This window comes from Arctopsyche grandis, chromosome 5 (assembly GCF_051622035.1).
Source record: "Arctopsyche grandis isolate Sample6627 chromosome 5, ASM5162203v2, whole genome shotgun sequence".
In the NCBI taxonomy this organism is placed as follows: Eukaryota; Metazoa; Arthropoda; class Insecta; order Trichoptera; family Hydropsychidae; genus Arctopsyche; species Arctopsyche grandis.
The window spans coordinates 31,570,047-31,593,317 of NC_135359.1; the positions used below are offsets into that span (position 1 = coordinate 31,570,047).

At 36.7% G+C, this 23,271-nt stretch overlaps 3 protein-coding genes across 3 annotated transcripts; all 3 read left to right on the top strand.

The window, feature by feature from the left end:
• Nucleotides 1–1,077: 1,077 nt before the first annotated feature.
• On the top strand, nt 1,078–2,907 carry LOC143912010 (uncharacterized). Its single transcript, XM_077431117.1, has 2 exons — nt 1,078–1,275; nt 1,377–2,907. Exons 1-2 carry the CDS (start codon nt 1,156–1,158, stop codon nt 2,244–2,246), a joined length of 990 nt encoding a protein of 329 aa, XP_077287243.1. The 5' UTR covers nt 1,078–1,155; the 3' UTR covers nt 2,247–2,907.
• A 4,082-nt stretch (nt 2,908–6,989) lies between these two features.
• Nucleotides 6,990–9,906, top strand: LOC143912011 (uncharacterized). The gene is made up of 2 exons (XM_077431119.1): nt 6,990–7,188; nt 7,277–9,906. The coding sequence occupies exons 1-2, from the start codon at nt 7,069–7,071 to the stop codon at nt 7,910–7,912; spliced, it is 756 nt and encodes a 251-aa protein (XP_077287245.1). The 5' UTR covers nt 6,990–7,068; the 3' UTR covers nt 7,913–9,906.
• A 3,315-nt stretch (nt 9,907–13,221) lies between these two features.
• Nucleotides 13,222–15,582, top strand: LOC143912015 (uncharacterized). The gene is made up of 2 exons (XM_077431125.1): nt 13,222–13,529; nt 13,601–15,582. Exon 2 carries the CDS (start codon nt 14,589–14,591, stop codon nt 15,123–15,125), a length of 537 nt encoding a protein of 178 aa, XP_077287251.1. The 5' UTR covers nt 13,222–13,529; nt 13,601–14,588; the 3' UTR covers nt 15,126–15,582.
• Nucleotides 15,583–23,271: the final 7,689 nt, after the last annotated feature.

A 23,271-nucleotide genomic window follows, 5' to 3' on the forward strand; every position in this document is an offset into this window, starting at 1 on the left:
AATATGTCATTTTATTACATTTCTATTCATATCTACCTACACGTCGCGGTCACGTCACTTTACAGCACTTTGACCGAGTGCAAGGCAAAATCGGCTTACTTATACATTACAGGCCATGACGATACGGCGCAATATTGCTTACGTCGTATTGTCGAGTACTTACAATTTGAATGCATACACGTGCATACGTAGTTATGCCTCAGAATACAAGTCGGCAAAAATGTTTCGGAGTTTATCGAACGAAAAATTATGTATAATCGCGTTGTTGTTGGAAGAAGAAGCTTAAGAAGGCTATAAAAAAGCACGGAGGCGTTTTGATGTGTATCCTATGTTAAAAAATAAAAAAACCAAAGAAGAGTTTTGGTCACCGTATAAGGTGGATGTGGATGATGGACAAATTTTTTTTAAATATTTCCGTATGAACCGATACCAATTTGAAACAATACTGGATAAAATAAAAACACAAATCGAAAGATTGAACAGCTGTCAACTATCACTATCGATAAATGGTCCAAAACAGCAAAGCGGCCGACTCATGGCACGTAATTCGCGTGTATATCTCCACGATGGCCAAAAAGACGGATATACGATACGTTGACGGATGTTGCTGTAATGTATGAACAGGAAATGTCGGTTACTGTTGTAAGCCTGTACCATACAAAATGTACCAAAGAATTCTTTTCGAACGGCCGGATTCCTGCTGAAGTCGGTTCGTGCCGACTAGGTATGAACGGTAAACGGACAACTAGTCTTATGTGAACCAGTCACAGGACAACCGGTTGCTCTAGATCGGTCACACGTGATCACCCGTCACACTAAAACTGGTCAAACCCTAAAACTGGTCACGAGAAAACTGGTCACACCCTAAAATCGGTCACGAGAAAACTGGTTGACTGATTTTAGGGTGTGACCAGTTTTCTCGTGACCAGTTTTAGTGATGCGGGTGATGACGTGTGACCGATCTAGAGCGACTGGTTGTCCTATGACCGGTTCACATTTGACTAGTAATCACCGAACCGTATGAACATACCTTAAATAGGAGCCTAATATTTCTCTGGTATAACTAGTACAACATTTAGACCAAATATGTCACACAAAAAAATAGCAAAGCGAAGGCGAGTCGTCTGGTTGCTGTCAGAGTAAAATAAAGGGACGATGGAGTGCAGGCTTTGTCTTGGATCAGCTCCGGCCGAGTCTTCCGTCTCCATCTTCCAGAGACCAGGTCCTCATCCAGAGCGTCTGGAGCAACGCATTCGGACCGGCTGTCAGATTAATGTAGGTTACTGGTTACAGGTTACAATACTGTTGTGGACCCAATTGGTTCTCCCGACTCTTCTCACCGCTCAATCCTATTGTTTTTTTCATTTCATCTGCAGGTTAAAAGAGGCGATGGGTTGCCAGACACGGTGTGTCTTTCGTGTAACACCAATCTCGAATCGTTGATCAGCTTTCGAAAGGCTTGTTTTCGAAGCCACGAAACGTCTCAACTGAGGTTAGCTGATTGCTTGAACATCAAGACTGAAGAAGTTTTCTTGGAAGATTTAATATGGGACGACGAGCCTTCACAATCGACAATTCACCGAAACGATAGTGAAATTTGCTTAGAGCCATTTCCCAGTGAATCTGAAATTATTCTACACAAAAGATCTCATCCTGGAGAAAAGCGGTTTCAATGTGACATTTGTTTAAAATCATATATTCGAAAACAGTCAGTTGTGATACATTTGAAATCTCACACGGGGGAAAAGCCATACAAGTGTGAAATCTGTCTAAAATCATTTCCTCTTAAATCTACCCTTTTTAGACATTTAACAATTCACGCTGTGGAAAAGCCTTACAAGTGTGAAATTTGTTTAAAATCATATGTTCATAAACATAAACTTGTGTTACATTTGAGATCTCACACGGGGGAAAGGCCATACAAGTGTGAAATTTGTCTAAAATCATTTCCTCTTAAATCTACCCTTGTTAGACATTTAAGAATTCACACTGTGGAAAAGCCTTACAAGTGTGAAATTTGTCTAAAATCATATGCTGAAAAATCTTACCTCAAGATACATAAAAATTTGCATACTGGAATGAAACCACACAAATGTGACATTTGTTTAAAATCATTTATTCAAAAAACTATTTTTGTTAGACATTTAAGAATTCACACTGGGGAAAAGCCTTACAAGTGTGAAATTTGTCTAAAATCATATGCTGAAAAATCTTACCTCAAGATACATAAAAAATTGCATGCTTGAATGAAACCACACAAATGTGACATTTGTTTAAAATCATTTATTCAAAAAACTATACTTGTTAGACATTTAAGAATTCACACTGGGGAAAAGCCTTACAATTGTGAAATTTGTCTAAAATCATATGCTGAAAAATCTAACCTCAAAAAACATAAAAAATTGCATGCTTGAATGAAACCACACAAATGTGACATTTGTTTTAAATCATATGTTCATAAAAATTACACTTGTTAGACATTTAAGAATTCACACTTACAAGTGTGAAATTTTCTCTAAAATCTAGCCTCGAGAGACATAAAAAATCGCATGCTGACATAAAACCATACAAATGTGACATTTGTTTAAAATCATTTATTTGAAAAAATGCACTTGTGGGACATTTCAGAACTCACACCGGGTAAAAGCCTAAGTGTGAAATTTGTTTAAAATCATTTACTCTAAAATCTACCCTCAGGTCACAATAAAATGCATACTGGGATAAATATAAAAAAAATTGTTATTGTTATAAATACTGTTAATATATAAATATTCTTACATTTTGGCTGCATACGTGCCATGATGTTTCTGGTGCCCCCCTTTCATGTCATTTCTTCTCATTGCTGTTTATTTAAATAATTTTAAGAGAAATGACAATTGAAAATTAAATACAAATCTATTATTTGGTTTACTTGTTTTATTTATTTTAAATGTAATAATTTTTATTTATTGAATAAAATTGATATATGTAATTATGGTAAATATAAAACTCATTCTAAGCCTGGGGTCGGCAAACCGCGGTTCTTTGGCCGGTGGCGTAGCTACCATTGCACAGATTGATGCAAAGCATCACGGCCCATTCTCGAAGGGCCCAAATTTTTAAGGATGTGGCTATTTGTACATACAGTATCGACGAATTATTGGCTATTTGTATATACATAGTACATAAGAAGATTATAAGACTTAGCATTTAAGATTAATCTGATATTTTATTTGGAAAGACACTTTGCATATATTATCAGCTTGAATTTGCCACAATTATCTAGTCACCTTTTTATTTATCCCATATTAATTGTATTGAGAAAGTTCAACCTAAATTCATTAAATCCTTACGCTACCTTTTCCTACCATTCCCATACCCATTCTACTGTTCCCGATATTTTAAAAATACTATCTTTTAACAATATTTCTGTCAGGCGACGACTTACTGATGCTACATTCTTCTTTAAGATCATAAATGGTTTCCTTGATTGTTCAGATTTACTGTATAAGGTTAATTTCAGGATCCCAGTTCGGTATTCTAGACACGTTGCATTCTTTTCACTTAATCCTTTCAATACTAATTCCCAAAAATATTCTTATATTCAATATCTGCAGCGTGTTTATCGTATGTTTAACGGGGAGCTGAATGAGGTTGATCTGTTCGGTATTTCCCTACATCAATTCAAGACTAACATCAGGAGAATCTTGACCGATTGATTAATTTCTTCTTCTATTCTATTTCATAACCTTTTTCCAATAATTTTATACTTTAGTTTAATTATGTAATGTGCTATTTAGTCATGTTATAGCTTCATTCTTTTCCTTTTCATTTGTTTATCTTGTATTTTCCTTTTTCATTTGTTTATTTTTGTAAATTTCCACTTCTTCTTATATTCTATTTTATAACCTTTTCCAATATTTTAATACTGTTACGTACGCCGCGGATTGGGCGAATTGCACTTAGACCAATGGATATCTGTTATCGGATTAACTAAGTGCTTGCACTTACTTCCAGGATTATATCTGGACTCTAAGTGCATTTAGGCTAAACAATGACCGTTATTAGTCCTTTCTCAGAATCGGTACGGGGAGACCCAATGTCGTGGAAATACATATCCGAATACGTGACTATACAATAGGTAAACAGATTAGGCGTTTTGAGAGATCTACCCTTTATAAGGCGGTACGTAGGCGATATCATGTCAATTCTGGACTGAGCACTGCCAGTGCGTGTATCTTCTTAATCATCAATAAATGCTGTGAGACGACTGTTGGCCTTTTACTTGGATCCTCCACCCACCCCTACGCAACAATACTATAGTTTAATTATGCAATGTGCTATTTTGTCATGGTATAGCTTTTATTCTTTTCTTTTTCATTTGTTTATCTTGTATTTATCTTTTTCATTATTAATTATCTTTGTAAAAATCAGTAATTGGACTCGGATGTTATATATATACTAGTGTTGGACCCGTTGATTTCAACGGGTGGTTTCGAAAAGGAATTGAAACTCGAATAAAAATAAAGTTAAAGATATTGAATCGACTGGTTTCGGAAAGAAATTGATGCACGAATTACGAATGACAAATTACGAAGTGATTACGAATTACGAATTACATTTCGCCGACGCCTCCGGCACCCCGGGGCCTTCGCCCCCGGCGCTTACGTCGCTCCGGGGCCTTCGGTCCCAGCGCCGCCGACGCCTCCGGCGGCCGCACCGCACCCAGCGCCCCCAATGCCTTCGGCACCCCGGAGGCTTCGCCCCCAGCGCCCCCGGTGCCTCCGGCACCCCGGGGGCTTCGCCCCCAGCGCCCCCAATGCCTTCGGCACCCCGGGGGCTGAAAAATTGAAAAAACTGAAAAAACTGAAAAACTGAAAAAAATGAAAAATATGAAAATACGAAGTGAATACAATTTTTTCGCTGCTTCATGGGGAGTTTCCAGACGAGGCCATTTATCAAGATGTCGCGACATATTTTTTTACGACCTATATTGGAGGCATTGGGGGACGAACTCCACCATTCCCTATAGAATTGTACCAATTCTACCAATTATCATAGATATTACAATAGAACCCCGATTATCCGTTTTCAACACATTATACATAAACATATTCTTGAATATATATTATTTGGTTTGATTTTTAAATGCTTTTTATTATTACGAAATTATGTTCACAATACATCTTATATCTACATATTTTAATAGCTACTGATCTACTGATCATTTTCTATTTTGCAATTTTATTTTATTTGGTTAGTAATCATAGTATTATATTATTCTAATGTTAATGCACAGCATAATAGGAGAAAGAGCTCAAAAACCTATTTACAATTGAATATATATTATAATATATAGATGACATATAGAAAATGTTTTACAATATAACAAAGATAAACAAATAATGTTACCGACGATTTATTTATGTAGATGAGATGTAACAAGTTCATTATAAAATGACGAATTCACTTTTAGATACCATTCATATTAAAGATGAAGCCGATGGCATTATCATCGCTCTTGTACAAAACATGCAGAATGAATCTCCGGCAACGTCCCATTGGCTCCGAAGCTGAGAAAACAAAACGACCTTCTTTTTTACATATAATTACTATTGTAACAAGTGAACATAAATAAAGGATCCTCTTACTAACACAATCAGTGATTTCGTAGACCTACCCGCGGTACATTTACCGCGGTGAATTAAGATTAAATTTTGATTTGACATTCGAACTGTCAAAGTGAAATGAACGCAAAAGCGATTGCCATGCGAACCTTCTCGGATGCGAGCGATGCGAACGTCAGATGGGCTGACAGATTCCCGCGAACTCCTCGCGAAGACCACAAACAACCGCCACGGCCACGGCCACGAGGGCCTTTGGCTCGAACATATGTCTAGTCGATAATAATAAAAATTTCGGAAATAAAAAGTATTTGAGAATATTTTTGTTTGTGTGACCAATTTTAAATTTTTGGGTGTGACCAGTTTTCTCGTGACCAGTTTCAGCGTGTGACCAGTTTTCTCGTGACCAGTTTCAGCGTGTGACCAGTTTTCTCGTGACCAGTTTTAGCGTGTGACCAGTTTTCTCGTGACCAGTTTTAGCGTGTGACTAGTTTTCTCGTGACCAGTTTTAGCGTGTGACTAGTTTTCTCGTGACCAGTTTTAGCGTGACGGATGATCACGAGTGACCGATCTAGAGCGACCAGTTGTCCTGTGACAGGTTCACATTTGACTAGTAATCACCGAATCAGTTAAACTTAGTGTTAACGCTGCCAGTGTTCTAGCCGCTGTCTGTAAGGGTGGCCAGCACAAAAATATATCGGCCAAATGGTGGGTCGTAAGGCCACGAAAGCCGATCATCAGACACGTAGTCTGAACACAGGAAATGTCGGGTACTGCTGTAAGCCTGCCGTGGCGTAAACGTGACGGTTGAAATGAACATACCCATACAAAATGTACCAAAGAATACTTTTCGAACGGCCGGATACATGCTGAAGTCGGTTCGTGCCGACTAGGTATGAACGGTAAACGGACTACTAGTCATATGTGAACCAGTCACAGGACAACCGGTCGCTCTAGATCGGTCACACGTGATCACCCGTCAGACTAAAACTGGTCACGAGAAATCTGGTCACACCCTAAAATCGGTCATGAGAAAACTGGTTAACTAATTTTAGGGTGTGTGACCAGTTTTAGTGTTGCGGGTGATCACGTGTGGCCGATCTAGAGCGACTGGTTGTCCTGTGACCGGTTCATATTTGACTAGTAATCACTAGAGGTAGGATAGTCACAGTGCTATCCATTGTTCGGCAAACCTTTAACAATGCATTTACAACCTTTGAACAATACATGGCCCCCTCAGGCTCCGGTGACTAGTAATCACCGAACCGTATGAACATACCTTAAATAGGAGCCTAACATTTCTCTGGTATAACTAGTACAACATTTAGACCAATTTTTTATGTGTATCGAGGCTAGATTTTCGAGTAAATGATTTTAGACAGATTTAGACCAAATATGTCAAACAAAAAAAATAGCAAAGCGAAGGCGAGTCGTCTGGTTGCTGTCAGAGTAAAATACAGGGACGATGGAGTGCAGGCTTTGTCTTGGATCAGCTCCGGCCGAGTCTTCCGTCTCCATCTTCCAGAGACCAGGTCCTCATCCAGAGCGTCTGGAGCAACGCATTCGGACCGGCTGTCAGATTTATGTAGGTTACAATACTGTTGTGGACCCAATTGGTTCTCCCGACTCTTCTCACCGCTCAATCCTATTGTTTTTTTTCATTTGATCTGCAGGTTAAAAGAGGCGATGGGTTGCCAAACACGGTGTGTCTTTCGTGTAACACCAATCTCGAATCGTTGATCAGCTTTCGAAAGGCTTGTTTTCGAAGCCACGAAACGTCTCAACTGAGGTTAGTTGATTGCTTGAACATCAAGACTGAAGAAGTTTTCTTGGAAGATCTAATATTGGACGATGAGCCTTCACAATCGCCAATTCACCGAAAGGATAGTGACATTTGCTTGAAGCCATTTCCCAGTGAATCTGAACTTATTTTACACAAAAGATCTCATCCTGGAGAAAAGCGATTTCAATGTGACATTTGTTTAAAATCATATATTCGAAAACATACACTTGTGATTCATTTGAGATCTCACACGGGGGAAAAGCCTTACAAGTGTGAAATTTGCCTAAAATCATTTACTGAAAAATCTAGCCTCGAAAGACATAAAAAATGGCATGCTGGGATAAAACTACACAAATGTGACTTTTGTTTAAAATCATTTATTCGAAAAAATTCACTTTTTAATCATTTGAGAACTCACACGGGGGAAAAGCCTTACAAGTGTGAAGTTTGTCTAAAATCATTTACTCTAAAATCTAGCCTCGATACACATAAAAAATCGCATGCTGGGATAAAACCACAAATGTGAAATTTGTTTAAAATCATATGTTCGTAAAGATGAACTTGTGTCACATTTGAGAACTCACACGGGGGAAAAGCCGTACAGGTGTGAAATCCGTCTAAAATCATTTACTCAAAAATCTAGCCTCAAGAAATATAAAAAATTGCATTTGAGAAGTCACACAAATGGAAAGATAAAACCACACAAATGTGACATTTGTTTAAAATCATATGGTCTTAAAAATGTATTTGTGTCACATTTGAGATCTCACACGGGGGGAAACGCCTTACATGTGTGAATTTTGTTTAAAATCCAAATTGTATACTGGGATAAATATAAAAAAAAATGTTATTTATAAACACTGTTTATATTCTTACATTTTGGATGCATGATATTTCTGGTACCCCCCTTCCAATGTCATTTCAGTCTATTTAAATAATTTTAAGAAAAATGATAATTGGAAATTAAATACACAGATCTATTAGTTGGCTTACTTGTTTTATATGTTATAATTTCTATTTATTGGATGAAATTGAGATAATTTTGACTGATTGACCGATTTTAGGGTGGGATCAGTTTTAGTGTGACCGATCTAGAGCAACCAGTTGTCCTGTGACCGGTTCACATTTGACTAGTAATCACCGAACCGTGAATTGTAGGTATGTTATGGTAAAACGATTTTGTATTTACAGTTGTTTATTACATTAAATAAATCTTTTTACAAACTTATACAAACAAAAAATTATATATTATACAATTACATATAAACAAACGTCTATTTACCAACTTATACAAACAAAAAAAGGAAAACATTTTAAATTCGTACTTTTTGAGCTTTTGGTGCCGCAAATTTATATATTATATTATCACAATCTAATAAATGCACCACACCACTTTCAATAAACATCATCGATAAATTATTTAAATTGTTTTGATTTAACGAATTCCTTAACTATTTTTAACTCGTTTTAAAACGAACGAAGGCCGTTGGTTGTGGTCTTCAGGAGTTCGCGGGCATCTCATCACTCATCAGTAAGGTTGCCAGATTTCTCGCAAGTCAATTTATATTAAATTAGAGAGTGAAACCATGAAATTTTAACATATATTTAATTATACACATTACTAAGAATAACAACAATATTATTAATAAAAATAACATCGCCGAATTTTTAAAACAAATTTTACAAATATTTATCATTTGATTTGGCCTTTTGCAAAACTGCTTTATTTTTTAGGAGATAATCATATATTTCGACACAATTAAAATCATAATTCTCAATGCACTGTAAGATACTACTAACTGTTTCTACTGAAAGTCTATTTCTTTCATTCGTCCATTGAATTTCCGTTAGCGAGAATATTCTCTCCACGTTACCATTATGACCTGGTATGGAAAAAATATACTCCCTCATACAATATAAATCTTTATATTGCTCTGGTAATTCTTTTTCTATCTGAGAAAAAACAACGACCCATTTTCTGATACTAATTTTTTGTTCCAATCGGGAGATTGCATTTCTTTTTTTTTAATATGCCCTTCAGAGAAACAAATTGATTAAATAACAAAGTACCATCTATTATGATATTTTTGGTGGTTAAATATTCTACTGTGTTTTCAAGTTCGGACCATTCTGGTATTTTTTCCAGATTCATCCAAGAAAACACAGCAAAGCTTTTCAGTGGAATTGTCCATTGTTTTAGGTACTCGAAGATTCTCCCTCTAAGTTCCCCAATTTTAATAATTTTACATTTATCCCTGTTTTGGAGAAATATTGAATTACAAGTGGAAACATTTTTTGATCTTTGTGATTGCTAGAATCGGTACTAATACTATAAAATGAACAACTTTGAAGTTCGTTGAGAATTAAATTAAAAATCTATTGAATGAGGCGCGAGAACTTGAGTAATTAAACGAGTTGTTTTTGTTCTGGCCGAAGAATATTGTGTTGCAATTTTAGAATCATTAAATAATTTAGGAATTAATTTGATACGGCAATTCTTGTTATTGAATGGGAGAAAATTCTTCTAAAAAATTTAAAACTGAAAAAAATGAAAACGGGACATTTAGGTGCTCCGAAAAGCTCGTTCGGGACACTGGGACACAAGGCTTAACCTTTTCAGGAGTACGACCGTACGGGCAAAGTAAAATGGCCCCGCCAGAGTATGACCGTACCCGTACGGTTTGGCACGTTCAATCACTCAAAATACTCTACCTCTTTCATTGTTCGACATATTTGCATCTCGTTTTTTTTTTCAAGTGTTGCTGAGGTTTCTCTTTCACTCTTGTGAATATATATTTTTGTATTCGAATAAAGAAACCGAATTTAACGATGCGTGAAAACCAGTTAAATTTTTATGACTGAACATGATGACAATTTTTTTTCTAAAGTAATATTTTCCACATGTAAAAACTATAAAATATGTTCCGAACGAATAACAGTGAAACGTATGACTGAATTTATTTCATTTGACCCTTATAATAATAATTTTGCGTAAAATTATAGATTTATTTTCGAGAGAATTTGGTCCTGGATGCAAGGCAAAGCCGCCGCCAGGCAATAAATCAATCATATAATCGAGCGAAATATGTCAACTTTAAAACTTCCCACAAAATAAGAGTGTTCACTCGGATTTTTCAAGTCAGTTGATTCCGAAAAAAACTCACTCCTGAGACGTTTCTGGTGTTCAAATTAACTCACTACTCAAAAGGTTAAAAACGGTGACAGTCCCGGTTAATGGGGACGCCTGGCAACCCTACTCATCACTCATCAGAGTCAGCTCATCAGACGCTCTCTAGGCAATCACTTTTGCGTTCATTTCACTTTGACATTCGAACTGGCGCCGGGGGCGAAAGCCCCGGATTCGAGGTGGATTGTATCCTAGTCGAGAGGCGATGGCGGAAATTTCGTTTGTAGGCTTCCTATCACTTACATATTTCTATACAAATGTTAGCGCTACTTAGTTATGCCTCTTTTTGAAGAAAAAATATGTTTTTTTTTTACAGAAAACTTTATAAATGCCAATTCAGCCGTACAAATCAAAAGTTGAAAGAAAGAAATTTTGACTGTTTAGCGTCTATTAACATTATAGTGAAATATATGAATATACATACTAGGGGTCTACCCAAAGGAACGAATTAGAAATGCACGAAAAACCAAATATCGGAAGGCAAAGATCGAAAATCGAAAGATCAAAAAAAAATTCGGGTGTGACCAACCCATGACTTTATCTATATATTTGAGGAATATAAGAAGGTTACAAAACAAAATTCGATATTGAACTGATGACTATGATAGCGATACAAATTGAGCGCAAATGTATGGAAACTTGCACAAAACAAAAGTTCTACTTCCGGTTGTTTGATTGTGTTCAAATTTTTTTTATTACTAAAAATCACTATCAGTATCATACTCATTAAATATCAAGAAAATAAAAATAATTTTAATGGTCAAAATAAAATATTGAAATATTGTTTTAAAAAAAAATACTACTTCCGGTTTACGAATTCTGACCAAAACCCTACCAGCTCTAAGTTAGTACATAAAGTATAGAAATATAAATTTTCAGCTTAATACGTTCAGGGGTGCGGACAGAGTAGTGGGCACAACATTTTTGACCTTTCTACGAGGAAAAAAATCCCACTTCTGGTTCATTAAATTAAGTAATTTTTTTTTTATTTTTACTTAAAACCACTATTTTTATTATACACAATAAATATCAAGAAGCTTAAAACAATTTAAAAGGTCAAAATAAAATAATGAAATATTGTTTTAAAAAAAAAAAACTACTTCCGGCTTACGAATTCTGACCAAAACCCTACCAGCTCTAAGTTAGTACATAAAGGATAGAAATATAAATTTTCAGCTTAATACGTTCAGGGGTGTGGACAGAGTAGTGGGCACAACATTTTTGACCTTCCTACGAGAAAAAAAATCCCACTTCCGGTTCATTTAATTAAGTTTTTTTTTTTTTTAACTTAAAATCACTATTTTTATCATACACAATAAATATCAAGAAGCTTAAAATAATTTAAAAGGTCAAAATAAAACAATGAAAAAATAATGAAAAATTGTTTAAAAAAAAAAAACTACTTCCGGCTTACGAATTCTGACCAAAACCCTACCAGCTCTAAGTTAGTACATAAAGGATAGAAATATAAATTTTCAGCTTAATACGTTTAGGGGTGTGGACAGAGTAGTGTTCACAACATTTTCGACCTTTCTAAGAGAAAAAAATCCCACTTCCGGTTTATAAAATATAATATTTTTTTTTTATTTTCATCAAATTGATACAAGAATTATACTTGAATTTTTTTGTGACGAACACATGTTTAAGGGGTCGAAAAAAATAGTGGAAGAAAAATCGAACAAGAGTAAACTGCTACTTCCGGTTGACGGATGCTAACTAAATTTTATAATTAACTTGGTATTAAACTTAAACTTCTAGATATGAAATTTCAGTTCAATAAACCAAAAGGTTTCTGAAAAAAACATAAAAAACTTCGATTCTCTAGAGTAAAAGTACTGCTTCCGGTTCAGATAGAAATATTTAAAAAATATGAGGTTATAAAAATTATTATTTGTATTATATTTAAAAAAAATTCAGTCCGATTCAGTTAGTGGTTTGGGAGATAATTGAATTCAAAAACATAAAAAAAGAGGACACCTATAAGGCGAGGTACCATTTCCGGTCAACTTAAAAATTTGAAAAAAATTTACGTCGTGTCGATAAGAATTTCAGTAACCGATACTAAGTTTCAGTTCGATAGGACTAACGGTGCTAAAAATATCCCCAAAATACACACCCACACAGACACACACACACATTTTTTCTAGATCATGAAAACGTGTTCAGTGATCGATTCTGAGTTCGAATCAGTCAAAATCTCGAGTTCGAATTTTCGCATGATCACAAAACTTCATCTATTGTTACTACGTACATAGATAAAGTAAAAAAGGGTGCATGGTAAACGGTACATATGTACTCACGTACATCCTCACTTAATTTGCGCGAGCAGGATACAACAGGAACCAGAGGAACAGGCTTTTCCTCCCGTATTAATGTGCGCGCGCAGAATACGGGAGGAAAAGCCTGTTCCTCTTGTTCCTGTTGTATCTTGCTCGCGCAAATTAACTGAGTATGTACCGTTTACCATGCACCCTTTTTTTTTTGATCTTTCGATTTTCGATCTTTGCCTTCCGATATTTGGTTTTTCGTGCATTTCTAATTCGATCCCGTAAGGTGCACCGACATACTAGATATCTTTACCAACACGTGAAGTTAAAAAATACATATTTAATACTTTTATATTATTTTTACTTTTTTGTTTATTTTAGGAAAATTTGCCTGTCATAATAACCATTAATTTACAACATTCCCATGATATGTCGAGAGTGCCGAAGCTCTTACTTCATTAGCTCCGTCTTCTGCCACATTTGATAGATTTCAATGCTATTTTCACAGCAAAATGAGTGTGGCAGAAGCAATTCGAGAGCATGCTGCATTTCTTAAATAAGAATTTGGGGATGATGATAAATTAATGGTGAACGGTACATTCAACCCCAAAAGAAGGACGGTCGCCCATTGACATGAAAAGTGGAAGAAAAATCATTTAGGTGATACAACTGCTTCTGGAATGATCAAGGTAATACAATTTATTGCAATGAACATGATACAAGGTTGTGTACATGATAAATTTTGATATTTTTTGTACAGAAAATATATGACACTATTAGCGAAGCGATGGAGAAAGTATAGGGGCTGCGAAGATTAAATTCATTGAAGATCCATTCACCGTTTGCATTATGACTCCATTGATGGAAAGAGCTTCAAATTTACAATCAACAAAGGACATAATTTCCATCGACTCGATTTCATCATGCGATCTGCAGCAAAACACTATCACATTTGTCTTAACTGAAAGTGTGGTAGGTGCTGTGCCGTTAGCTGTCATTATTACCAAAGGGCAAACAACTGCCGAGTATTCATCGGCATTTACTCTATTAAAATATTTCTTGGGGGACATACATAAATCCTCGGTATATTATGACCGATGATTCTAATGCCGAACGCTCAGCTCTTAGTGGTATTTTTAAGGACTCAAAGCTAGTGTTATGTGCTTTTCATATTTCGCAAGCGGTTTGGACGTGGCTCTGGGATGCTAAATATTACATAATTTTTTTAAAAATATACTTATTTCAAGTAGCGAACCTGAAGCCGATATAGCTTTAATTGAGCTCAATAATTCTAGAATATGCCAAAAATACTTACAGTGGATTAAATATGTTTAAAAGTATTGGGAACGTAGAGAGAGTTGGTGCTTCGCATATCGAAATCAATTTACACGTGGCAACCAAACAAACAATTACGCCGAGATAACTGTTCGGATTTTTAAGGACATTGTATTGAATAGATGTAAAGCTTTCAATGCAGTAGACATTATAGGCTATGTTTGCGTTGAAATGAACCGATGTGGATATGGAGGACCGATTAATGGATTTCGCACACGGTATAAATGCAGCTAAGAAGCATATTTTAAAACCTCTCACGAAAAAAAATACATATCTCACGAAAGACAACATAGTTGAGAGTGATAATGGTTTCGTTTACATTGTCCCCAGTTTAAAAAATCCAAATCTACATAGTATACGAGGTAGATATTAGATTAGAATTTTGTACTTGCGATATTGGATATCTAGGAAATATGTGCAAACAGCAAGCTGGAGTCATTGCTTTGTTTCACAATGTTAAAGAAAAGACTCTAGAAAATAGATACAGTATTGCAGTATTAGCGTTAGGCGACAAGGCTAACACTAAAGAATTTTATAAACCATTAGAAAAACATCCTAATTTAGAACAGTTTTCATCTTCATCTTCGACTGACATTCAAAAGCCTTCGTCTTCATATTTCACTTCCATTCAACAGCCTTTAACTTTAAGTGTTCTTATTGAACAGCTTCCTTCCACTTCAGAATGTATTCACAATATTATTGCCCCTGTACAAGATGATCAGGAAATTTTGAATTTGACCCGAGGAGCTTGTGATAAACTAATTAAAAACTTACCAATATATCATTGTAAACAATTTATATCTGAAATTGAAAAATGCAAAAATCCACCAGATTACATAGCAATGGTAGATTGGCTTTCAAAAAGAAAACTAGCTAAAAAGCACTACAGAGCCCCAATAAACGTTCAACCAACAGCAGTTGCCAGGAGGCGATCTAGCGTTACTACATAGAGGTAACGAAAGACCACATAATTTGGCTGAAAACATATCATTAAATAGACCTAACGCTGTGTGACATTAATTATTACTCAATAATCATAATCTATGTGTTTTATGCATTTTTTCTTGTTAGCCTTATTGATTAAGCAATCTAATATATATCTTGTATATATAGACGTTTAAACAGATCACCTTTTTTTTTCAAAAATTGATACTTTTCGAAAAATTTAATCTTTTGCATATCTTAAATAATATTCACAACTCAAAGCATATTTTTACTCATCCTACATAATAAATTGTATACTGGTATAAATATAATTTTTTTTTATAAATACTGTTTATATTCTTACATTTTGGCTGCATGCGTGCCATGATGTTTCTGGTGCCCCCCCTTTCATGTCATTTCTTCTCATTGCAGTTTATTTAAATAGTTTTAAGAAAAATGATAATTAAATACACAGATCTATTATTTGGCTTGCTTGTTTTATTTATTGGATGAAATTGAGATAATTTTGGTAAACATACTTCATCATAAGCTCATACCGTAAGCTCCAGTGGAAGTGTGCTTCATGCAAGACGGGCCTTATTCCAGCCCCTTCCGGAAGTGACCCAACGTCCAGCTCCCTGTTGATCTTCTGTTGGCTGAAATAAGAGGCGTCAAGATGGACTTGGCCCCTCTCAGATCAATGTCAGATGACATCAAATCCCTGAAGTCTGATGTTTCTAATTCGAAGAACTCTTGGGAGATGGCGCATTCCTTAATAAATGATTTTACACAAGATACATAAACTAGAGTCTAGGTTAGCTACTCTAGAAAAGGCAAACCTTGAGACAGCAACTATTCAAAACAAGATTAATCACCTTGAACAGAAAAGAAATGAGAAGAAGCAATGGTCAAGAAGAAATAATGAAATCAAAGGGGTGCCACACTCTAAAAGCGAAAATCTGATTGACACCATTGTTAAATTGAGCAATAAAATGAATTATCCCATAACCCCTAGTCAAATCAACTTTGTTGCGAGGGTTCCTTCCCGTAGTAATAATAATTCTAAACCGATTGTGGCCTCTTTTCATGATTATCATCTTAAAGAAGAATTTATGCTAGCAGCGCGGCGTTTAGTCACTGTCATTAAAGGATCTCGGTTATTCCGATGATAAACGGATTTTTGTAAATGACCACCCGACCGTTTCTAACAAAATGCTGCTGACCAACGTGAAGTCCCTGACTAAGGAAAAAGGTTTTTTGTATGTATGGGTGAAACACTCGAAAATCCTATTACGAAATAACGATACCTCAGCGATCACAGCTATCTACTCAGAACGAGTTTTAAAGAGTATTCAGTGAAGTACTCAATTCGTTTTTCTATTGGATGTGGCTATTTGTACATAGTACATAAGAAGATTATAAGACTATTCAAAAAAATGTTGTATTCGCAGACACCCGAAGAGTATGATGTAAATAAAACTATTTTTTTGAAGGAAACAAGAATGGTGGAGATTTTTTTCAAAAATAAAAAAGTTTCTCTTGTAGAATATTTTAGTAAAAATTGGGATTCGTGCAGGGAAATGTGGGTACATTGTTTTCGAAAGTATCTCCCAATGATGGGTGATTCTACAGCAAATGGAATTGAAAGGTCCTTTTGGACGCTCAAAAGCCACATTAAAACCAAGCTCCGTTCCGTCTATTGGAATTTGTATTATTGAACTTCTTAACTATATCAAACTAAGAATTAAAAATTCAAATGCAATGATGGCACAAAAAATTTATCGAATAATGGATCCAGTTCCTGAAACAAGGCAATTACTATGTAGATGTTGCATCACACAAATTAACAGCAGGAGGTATGCAATTATATCACAGATCTTTAAAATTACTTTTAATTTATAAAGCAAACATGTCAATAAAGGAAAATGGCAAAGTCAGGGAAAATTTCAAAGATGGTAGCAGTAAAAAATATTATACGTCTCCAGAAAATTGCACATGCAGTTTTTGGAAATCATACATTGTTCCTTGTCGCCATATTTTATTTGTGCGGGAGGAACGAAAAATCGACGCATTTCCAGAGGAATGTTTTCATCAAAGATACAAAAATCAAGATATTGAAGTCGAATCACGAATTGATTCGAATTTCTCAGTAGTGATAGTGAAAATCAGAAACCTTTTAAGGACAATGAAAAATTTAATATGGCATTCTATGCCATAAAAAATTTAGCCGACCTTAGCTCACATCACGGTACGCCGTCATTCTTAAATTATATAGGAATTTTAGGATCCATTCAAGATTTTTAAGTCCACACTGACTTAGTATGGTCAGATCATCGCCCGCTTTTTGTTATAATTGCTTCGAAATGGTCTGTCCATTCGAGGGCGATGACGCTGCAAGCAGGATGGTGGGTCGTCCGGTGGTGATGGCGATGTGATGCTGCCTGATTTGTAGGCGCCGCTCGTCCGAGCCTCGGTCGACTGTCGGTTGGTGGGGTGGCTGGGGCGGCAGGGGCATCGATATGTTTGATGAGGGTACTCCGAGCTGGACCGTGGGTCGTTGTGGCTCGAGGAGGTGTTGTGGCAACTGCCGCCCGTCTCGGCGTGACGACGCTTGTAGGGACGGACGGGGCCTTGATGATGATGATGGTGCTGAGGTGGTGTGTGTCTTGTGATGAATGTTGTAGTGCTAGATTGTGCATGACTCCGTCTCCAGCTTTCAAGATCGCCACCTCACTAGCTCACTCGGTGTCGGGTCGATAGCTCACACACACACTAACAGACATTTGTTTACGTTTTCACATTTGACGTTTGACGTGTGTGTACTCTATACTGCGACATATATAATCCATTAATGAGTCTGTAGGCGGGGTAGGTATGTGTTGACCGTATCCCAGCCTAACGAAACACTGTTATGCTTGTTTTAATAAAGTTTTATTGTTTGCCTAATTATTGTACAAAGGTATTATATTTGGGCAAAAGTATGTCGTTCAGCGGTCTCTGGATATGGTAGTGTCGCTGGCTCGGCATTCGTTTATGTTCAGAAGGTCTCTGGATGCGGCAGTGTGTTGTTGGCTCGTCGTTCGGCTATGTTCAGAAGGTCTCTGGATGCGGCAGTGTGTTGCTGGCTCGTTCGGCTATGTTCGGAAGGTCTCTGGATACGGCAGTGTGTTGCTGGCTCGTTCGTCTGGTTGATCTTCCAAGTCCGCGTAGTGTAGTGGTGGCGAGTCAGGAGCTGGATGTCGACTGGTCTGCTGCTGTGTGTCGACGCTTGCTGCTGTGGGTCGACTGGCGTTTTTTGGGTTGTACCTCCTTTTATAGTGTTTCTGGTATCGCCTGACCCATGGTGGTGGTTGTTGATGCGTAAGCGAGGAATGTGCTTTTGTCGAGGGGTAGAATTTTCTGGAATGATTGGCGCCGTTCCGCTCGATGTAGTTTAATGGTTGTGGTGTGCTTCGACCGTTTTGGTTCCGCTTGAGTTTAGTATAATGGCTGCAGGTGTGCTTCGACTGGTTTTGTTCCGCTCGAGTGTGAGGGGTGGAACTTTCTCGAAGGTTTTGGCACGGTTCCGCTTGAGTTTAGTATAATGGCTGCAGGTGTGCTTCGACTGGTTTTGGGAATGTATTCTGCGTCGCAGTAAATGTTTTGATGAATGTGACGAGATTCCCACAAGTCAGTGTACACTTTCCTTCGAAGCCGTTGATATAGCTGAACACAATCTAACACCTACTACCCCTCCTCTATCATGTCCAACTTTTCTAAAGAATACAAATATAACCCCGTGGGTTCCACATCAGATGACGGTTTATCCATAAAGATTTTTGCTGGGATGGATTTCATTGTATGCTGGTCTAACAAATTCAAGGTGGATCGTTTCCAAGTCGATAATCATTCCCATGATTGGGTTCCACTGATTTCAATGCTATTTTCATAGTATGGTGGATGTGGTGGAGGCAGTTCAACAGCATGTTGCATTTTATATGAAAGAGGTGGAAAAATGACTAGTATGATCAAGGTAATGAATATTATGACAATGAACATTTTATAAAGCTATGTACATAATAAATTTAAAATTCTTTTCTTACAGAAAATATACACATGCGACTATTCAATGTATAGGAAGAATAAGAGGCGCCAAAATTAAATTTATAGAAAATTTCTTTACTGTAATAATCACGACTCCGCTAATGAAGAGAGACCAAACCATAATAACATTATATTTATTGACTCAACGTCATCCTGTGATTTGCAACAACACACTATAACTTTTGTTCTGACAGAAAGTATATCCAGTGCTGTTCCATTAGCAGTTATCACTACTATGGCGGCTCGCTATACGACATGGTCGAGTTTGATTGCCTTCCTGCGACCAACTCGGCTGGGTTCGGAGAGCCGCTACTCACTCTGAGTTCAGCTGTCATAAATAAAACACGTGCATCAACATGCCAGTCGTCTCATTCATTCACCCCCATAACTGGTGACCCCCAACATCGAGCCACGCAGCCTCGATTAATTCAGCATGCCACTGCTCATCCCTGCCTCGCCGAGCCAGGCGGGAAAGCTACCCGCTGCGCCGCCATTGCCATCGACACAGCACGTCGCGGCCCGCGGGTGACAATAAACGAGCAGACACGGCTACCTACCTACCGACTAGAGTCCAGCCACAACGTCGATGACAGGTGCTTAAAAAAATGGGGGAGCGAATGAGACGACGATCTTGACAGCTGGATGTGGAGTCATGCACGATCCAGTACACATAGAACGGTCATCCAACACCACAAGACATACACCACCTCAGCACCATCATCATCAAGGCCCCGTCCATCCCCACGAGCGTCGTCATGCCGAGACGGGCGGCAGCGCTACAACACCTCCACGAGCCACAACGACTCACGGTCCAGCTCGGAGTATCATCAACCACATCGATGCCCCTGCCGCCCCCGCCGCCCCACCAACCAACATCAGCCTCGGAAGAGCGGCGCCGGCGCAGCATCGCATCGGCGCGACCATCGGACGACCCACCGTCCTGCTCGCGACGTCACCGCCCTCGAATGTACCGACCATTCAGGGCGGTACACCTACACAGCGGATGACCCACGTCAACATTTTTTTTTCTCCCCACTCAATAATTTTTACTTTATCTATGTACGTAGTAACAATAGATGAAGTTTTGTGATCATGCGAAAATTCGAACTCGAGATTTTGACTGATTCGAACTCAGAATCGATTACTAATCACGTTTTCATGATCTAGAAAAAATGTGTGTGTGTGTGTCTGTGTGTTTTGGGGATTTTTTGAACACCGTTAGTCCTATCGAACCAAAACTTGGTATCGGGTACCAAAATTCTTATAGACATGACGAAAATTTTTTTCAAACTTTCAAGTTGACCGGAAATGGTACCTCCCCTTATAGGTGTCCTCTTTTTTTTATGTTTTTGAATTCAATTATCTCCCAAACTGCTGACTAAATCGGATTAAATTTTTTTTAAATGTAATAGAAATAATAATGTCTATAACCTTATATTTATAAAATATTTTTATCTGAACCGGAAGTAGTAGTTTTACTCTAGAGAATCGAGGTTTTTTATGTTTTTCTCAAAAACCTTTTGGTTTATTGAACTGAAATTTTATATCTAGAAGTTTAAGCGTAATAAAAAGTTATGGATAAAATTTGGTAAGCATACCTCAACCGGAAGTGGCAGTTTACTCTTGTTCGATTTATCATCCACTATTTTTTTCGACCTCTTAAACATGTGTGATCTTCACGAAAAAATTCAAGTATAATTCTTGTATTAATGTGATGAAAATAAAAAAAATCACTAAATTTAATAAACCGTAAGTGGGATTTTCTCCTCTTAGAAAGGTCAAAAATGTTGTCGCCTGGATCTTGTCCACACCCCTGAGCGTATTAAGCTGAAAAATTATATTTGTATTCTTTACGTACTAACTTAGATTTTGTAACGTTTTGGTCGGAATTCGTAAACCGGAAATACTATTTTTTTTTAAACCAATATTTAATTATTTTTTCATTATTTTATTTTGACCTTTTAAATTATTTGAAGCGTCGTGATATTTATTGTGTATAATAAAGATAGTGATTTTAAGTAAAAATAAAAAATAAAATCACCAAATTTAATGAACCGGAAGTGGGATTTTCTCCTCTTAGAAAGATCAAAAATGTTGTCGCCTGGATCCTGTCCACACCCCTAAACGTATTTAGCTGAAAATTTATATTTGATTTACTTATGTACTAACTTAGAGCTGCTAATGCTTTGGTTAGAATTCGTAAACCGAAAGTAGTATTTTTTTTTAAAACAATTTTTCATAATTTTATTTTGACCTTTTTAATTATTTTTATCCTCTTGATATTTAATGTGTATAATAATTATACTGATTTTAAATAATAAAAAAAATTTGAACAAAATCTGACAACCGGAAGTAGAACTTTTGTCTTGTGCAAGGATTTGCATATATTTACGCTCAATTTGTATCGCTATCATAGTTATTAGTTCAATATCTAATTTTGTTTTGTAACCTTCTTATATTCCTCAAATACATAGATAAAGTCATGGGTCGGTCACACCCGAATTTTTTTCTCTTTCTTTGTGTAACAATAATTTTTTTTCTTTTGTAAAATTTGTTTCTTTGTAATTTTTGTATCGCTGATGCTGGGGGGGAGTGATGTGGCGGCTCGCTATACGACATGGTTGAGTTTGGTTGCCTTCCTGCGAGTGGGGACCAACTCGGCTGGGTTCGGAGAGCCGCTACTCACTCTGCCTTCAGCTGTCATAAATAAAAGACGTGCATTAACATGCCAGTCGTCTCATTCGTTCATCCCCCATACTACTAAAGGTCAAACAACTTTTGAGAATTTTTCAGCATTCGCTCTTTTGAAAGATTTCTGGGGAACATAAATCCAAAATATATAATGTCTGCCGATTCTCATGCCGAACGCTTAGCTCTCGCTAATATTTTAAAGTATTTTGGATGGATTGGAGTTTTAATAGTGGATAGACAGATATTATATAGATTATTTAAAAATATAATTATTTCCAACTTTATTTAATAGTGAAGAGGTATGCAGAAAATACTTAAACTGGTTTAAACTTTTGTTTTCCATAAAAATATTGTTTATTTATAGTTCCAAACTGCCTAAAATATCACGATTAGATTATAACCTTGTTTTCACATTGTTCTACCAGAACTTTGATACATAATTTTTGATACATAATTTTTTTTTTAATATATGTATGTATATTCATATTTTTTAAATTATTTATATATGTTTTTACCTTTTCTAAATAATAAATGTTTTACAGATATTGTTTGTTTATAATGTTTTACTTTTATTACTTATTTATATTGTTAAAAGCAATTTTTCTTAAGATGTGTAATTCTCTGTTATTCTTATAGTTATATGACTTAAATATTAATCAGCTAATCACTCACCATATAAAGTTTATCTCTTTAACTAAAATAATTTAATAGTTCTAATAATTCTCTTTTACCTATTCTCTTGCAAAAAGTCCATTATCGATATTGTGTCCTAAAACTCATGAAAATTGTACAGACTCCAGGGATGTTCAACTCGAGAGCACCCCGGAAGTCGGTTTTGTGAGATAGCTAGTGGTAAGCTTGGGCGGGGCTGGTTTCCTCAAGGTGCCTTCCTTCGTCGTCGGTGGTCTGGTCTCTGCTGATGTCGGCTGCTCTGCTATGTCCCTTTCTCCTTCGTACAGTGTGCGTAAGTGAGTGTGATACAGGACAAAGGCGGGAAATTGTATAATAATGAAAACAGGTTGTAATTCTGTTTGTATGGTGACTGTATTTTATATATATATATATATATATATATATATATATATATATATATATATATATATATATATATATATATATATATACAGAGATCAAGCAGGGGGGACAGGGGGGGGAGTAACAAAGTAACCACGCGTGCCTTTTGAGGTTAGCCACGCGTAGCTCAGTTGTCTGCCTTCTGGACGAAGACAGACCAAGCTTCCTCTGGTGCACACCGGACGGATACTGGAGCTGGTCTCCAAGTATCGTCACAACCCTCACCAGCCTCTAGCTGGTGATTTCGGTGGCGAGGTGGGCCCCGTAAACACCAGGGTGTTTACGCGCCAAACCGCTATTGACAACTGTCAGTTTGTGTGCCAA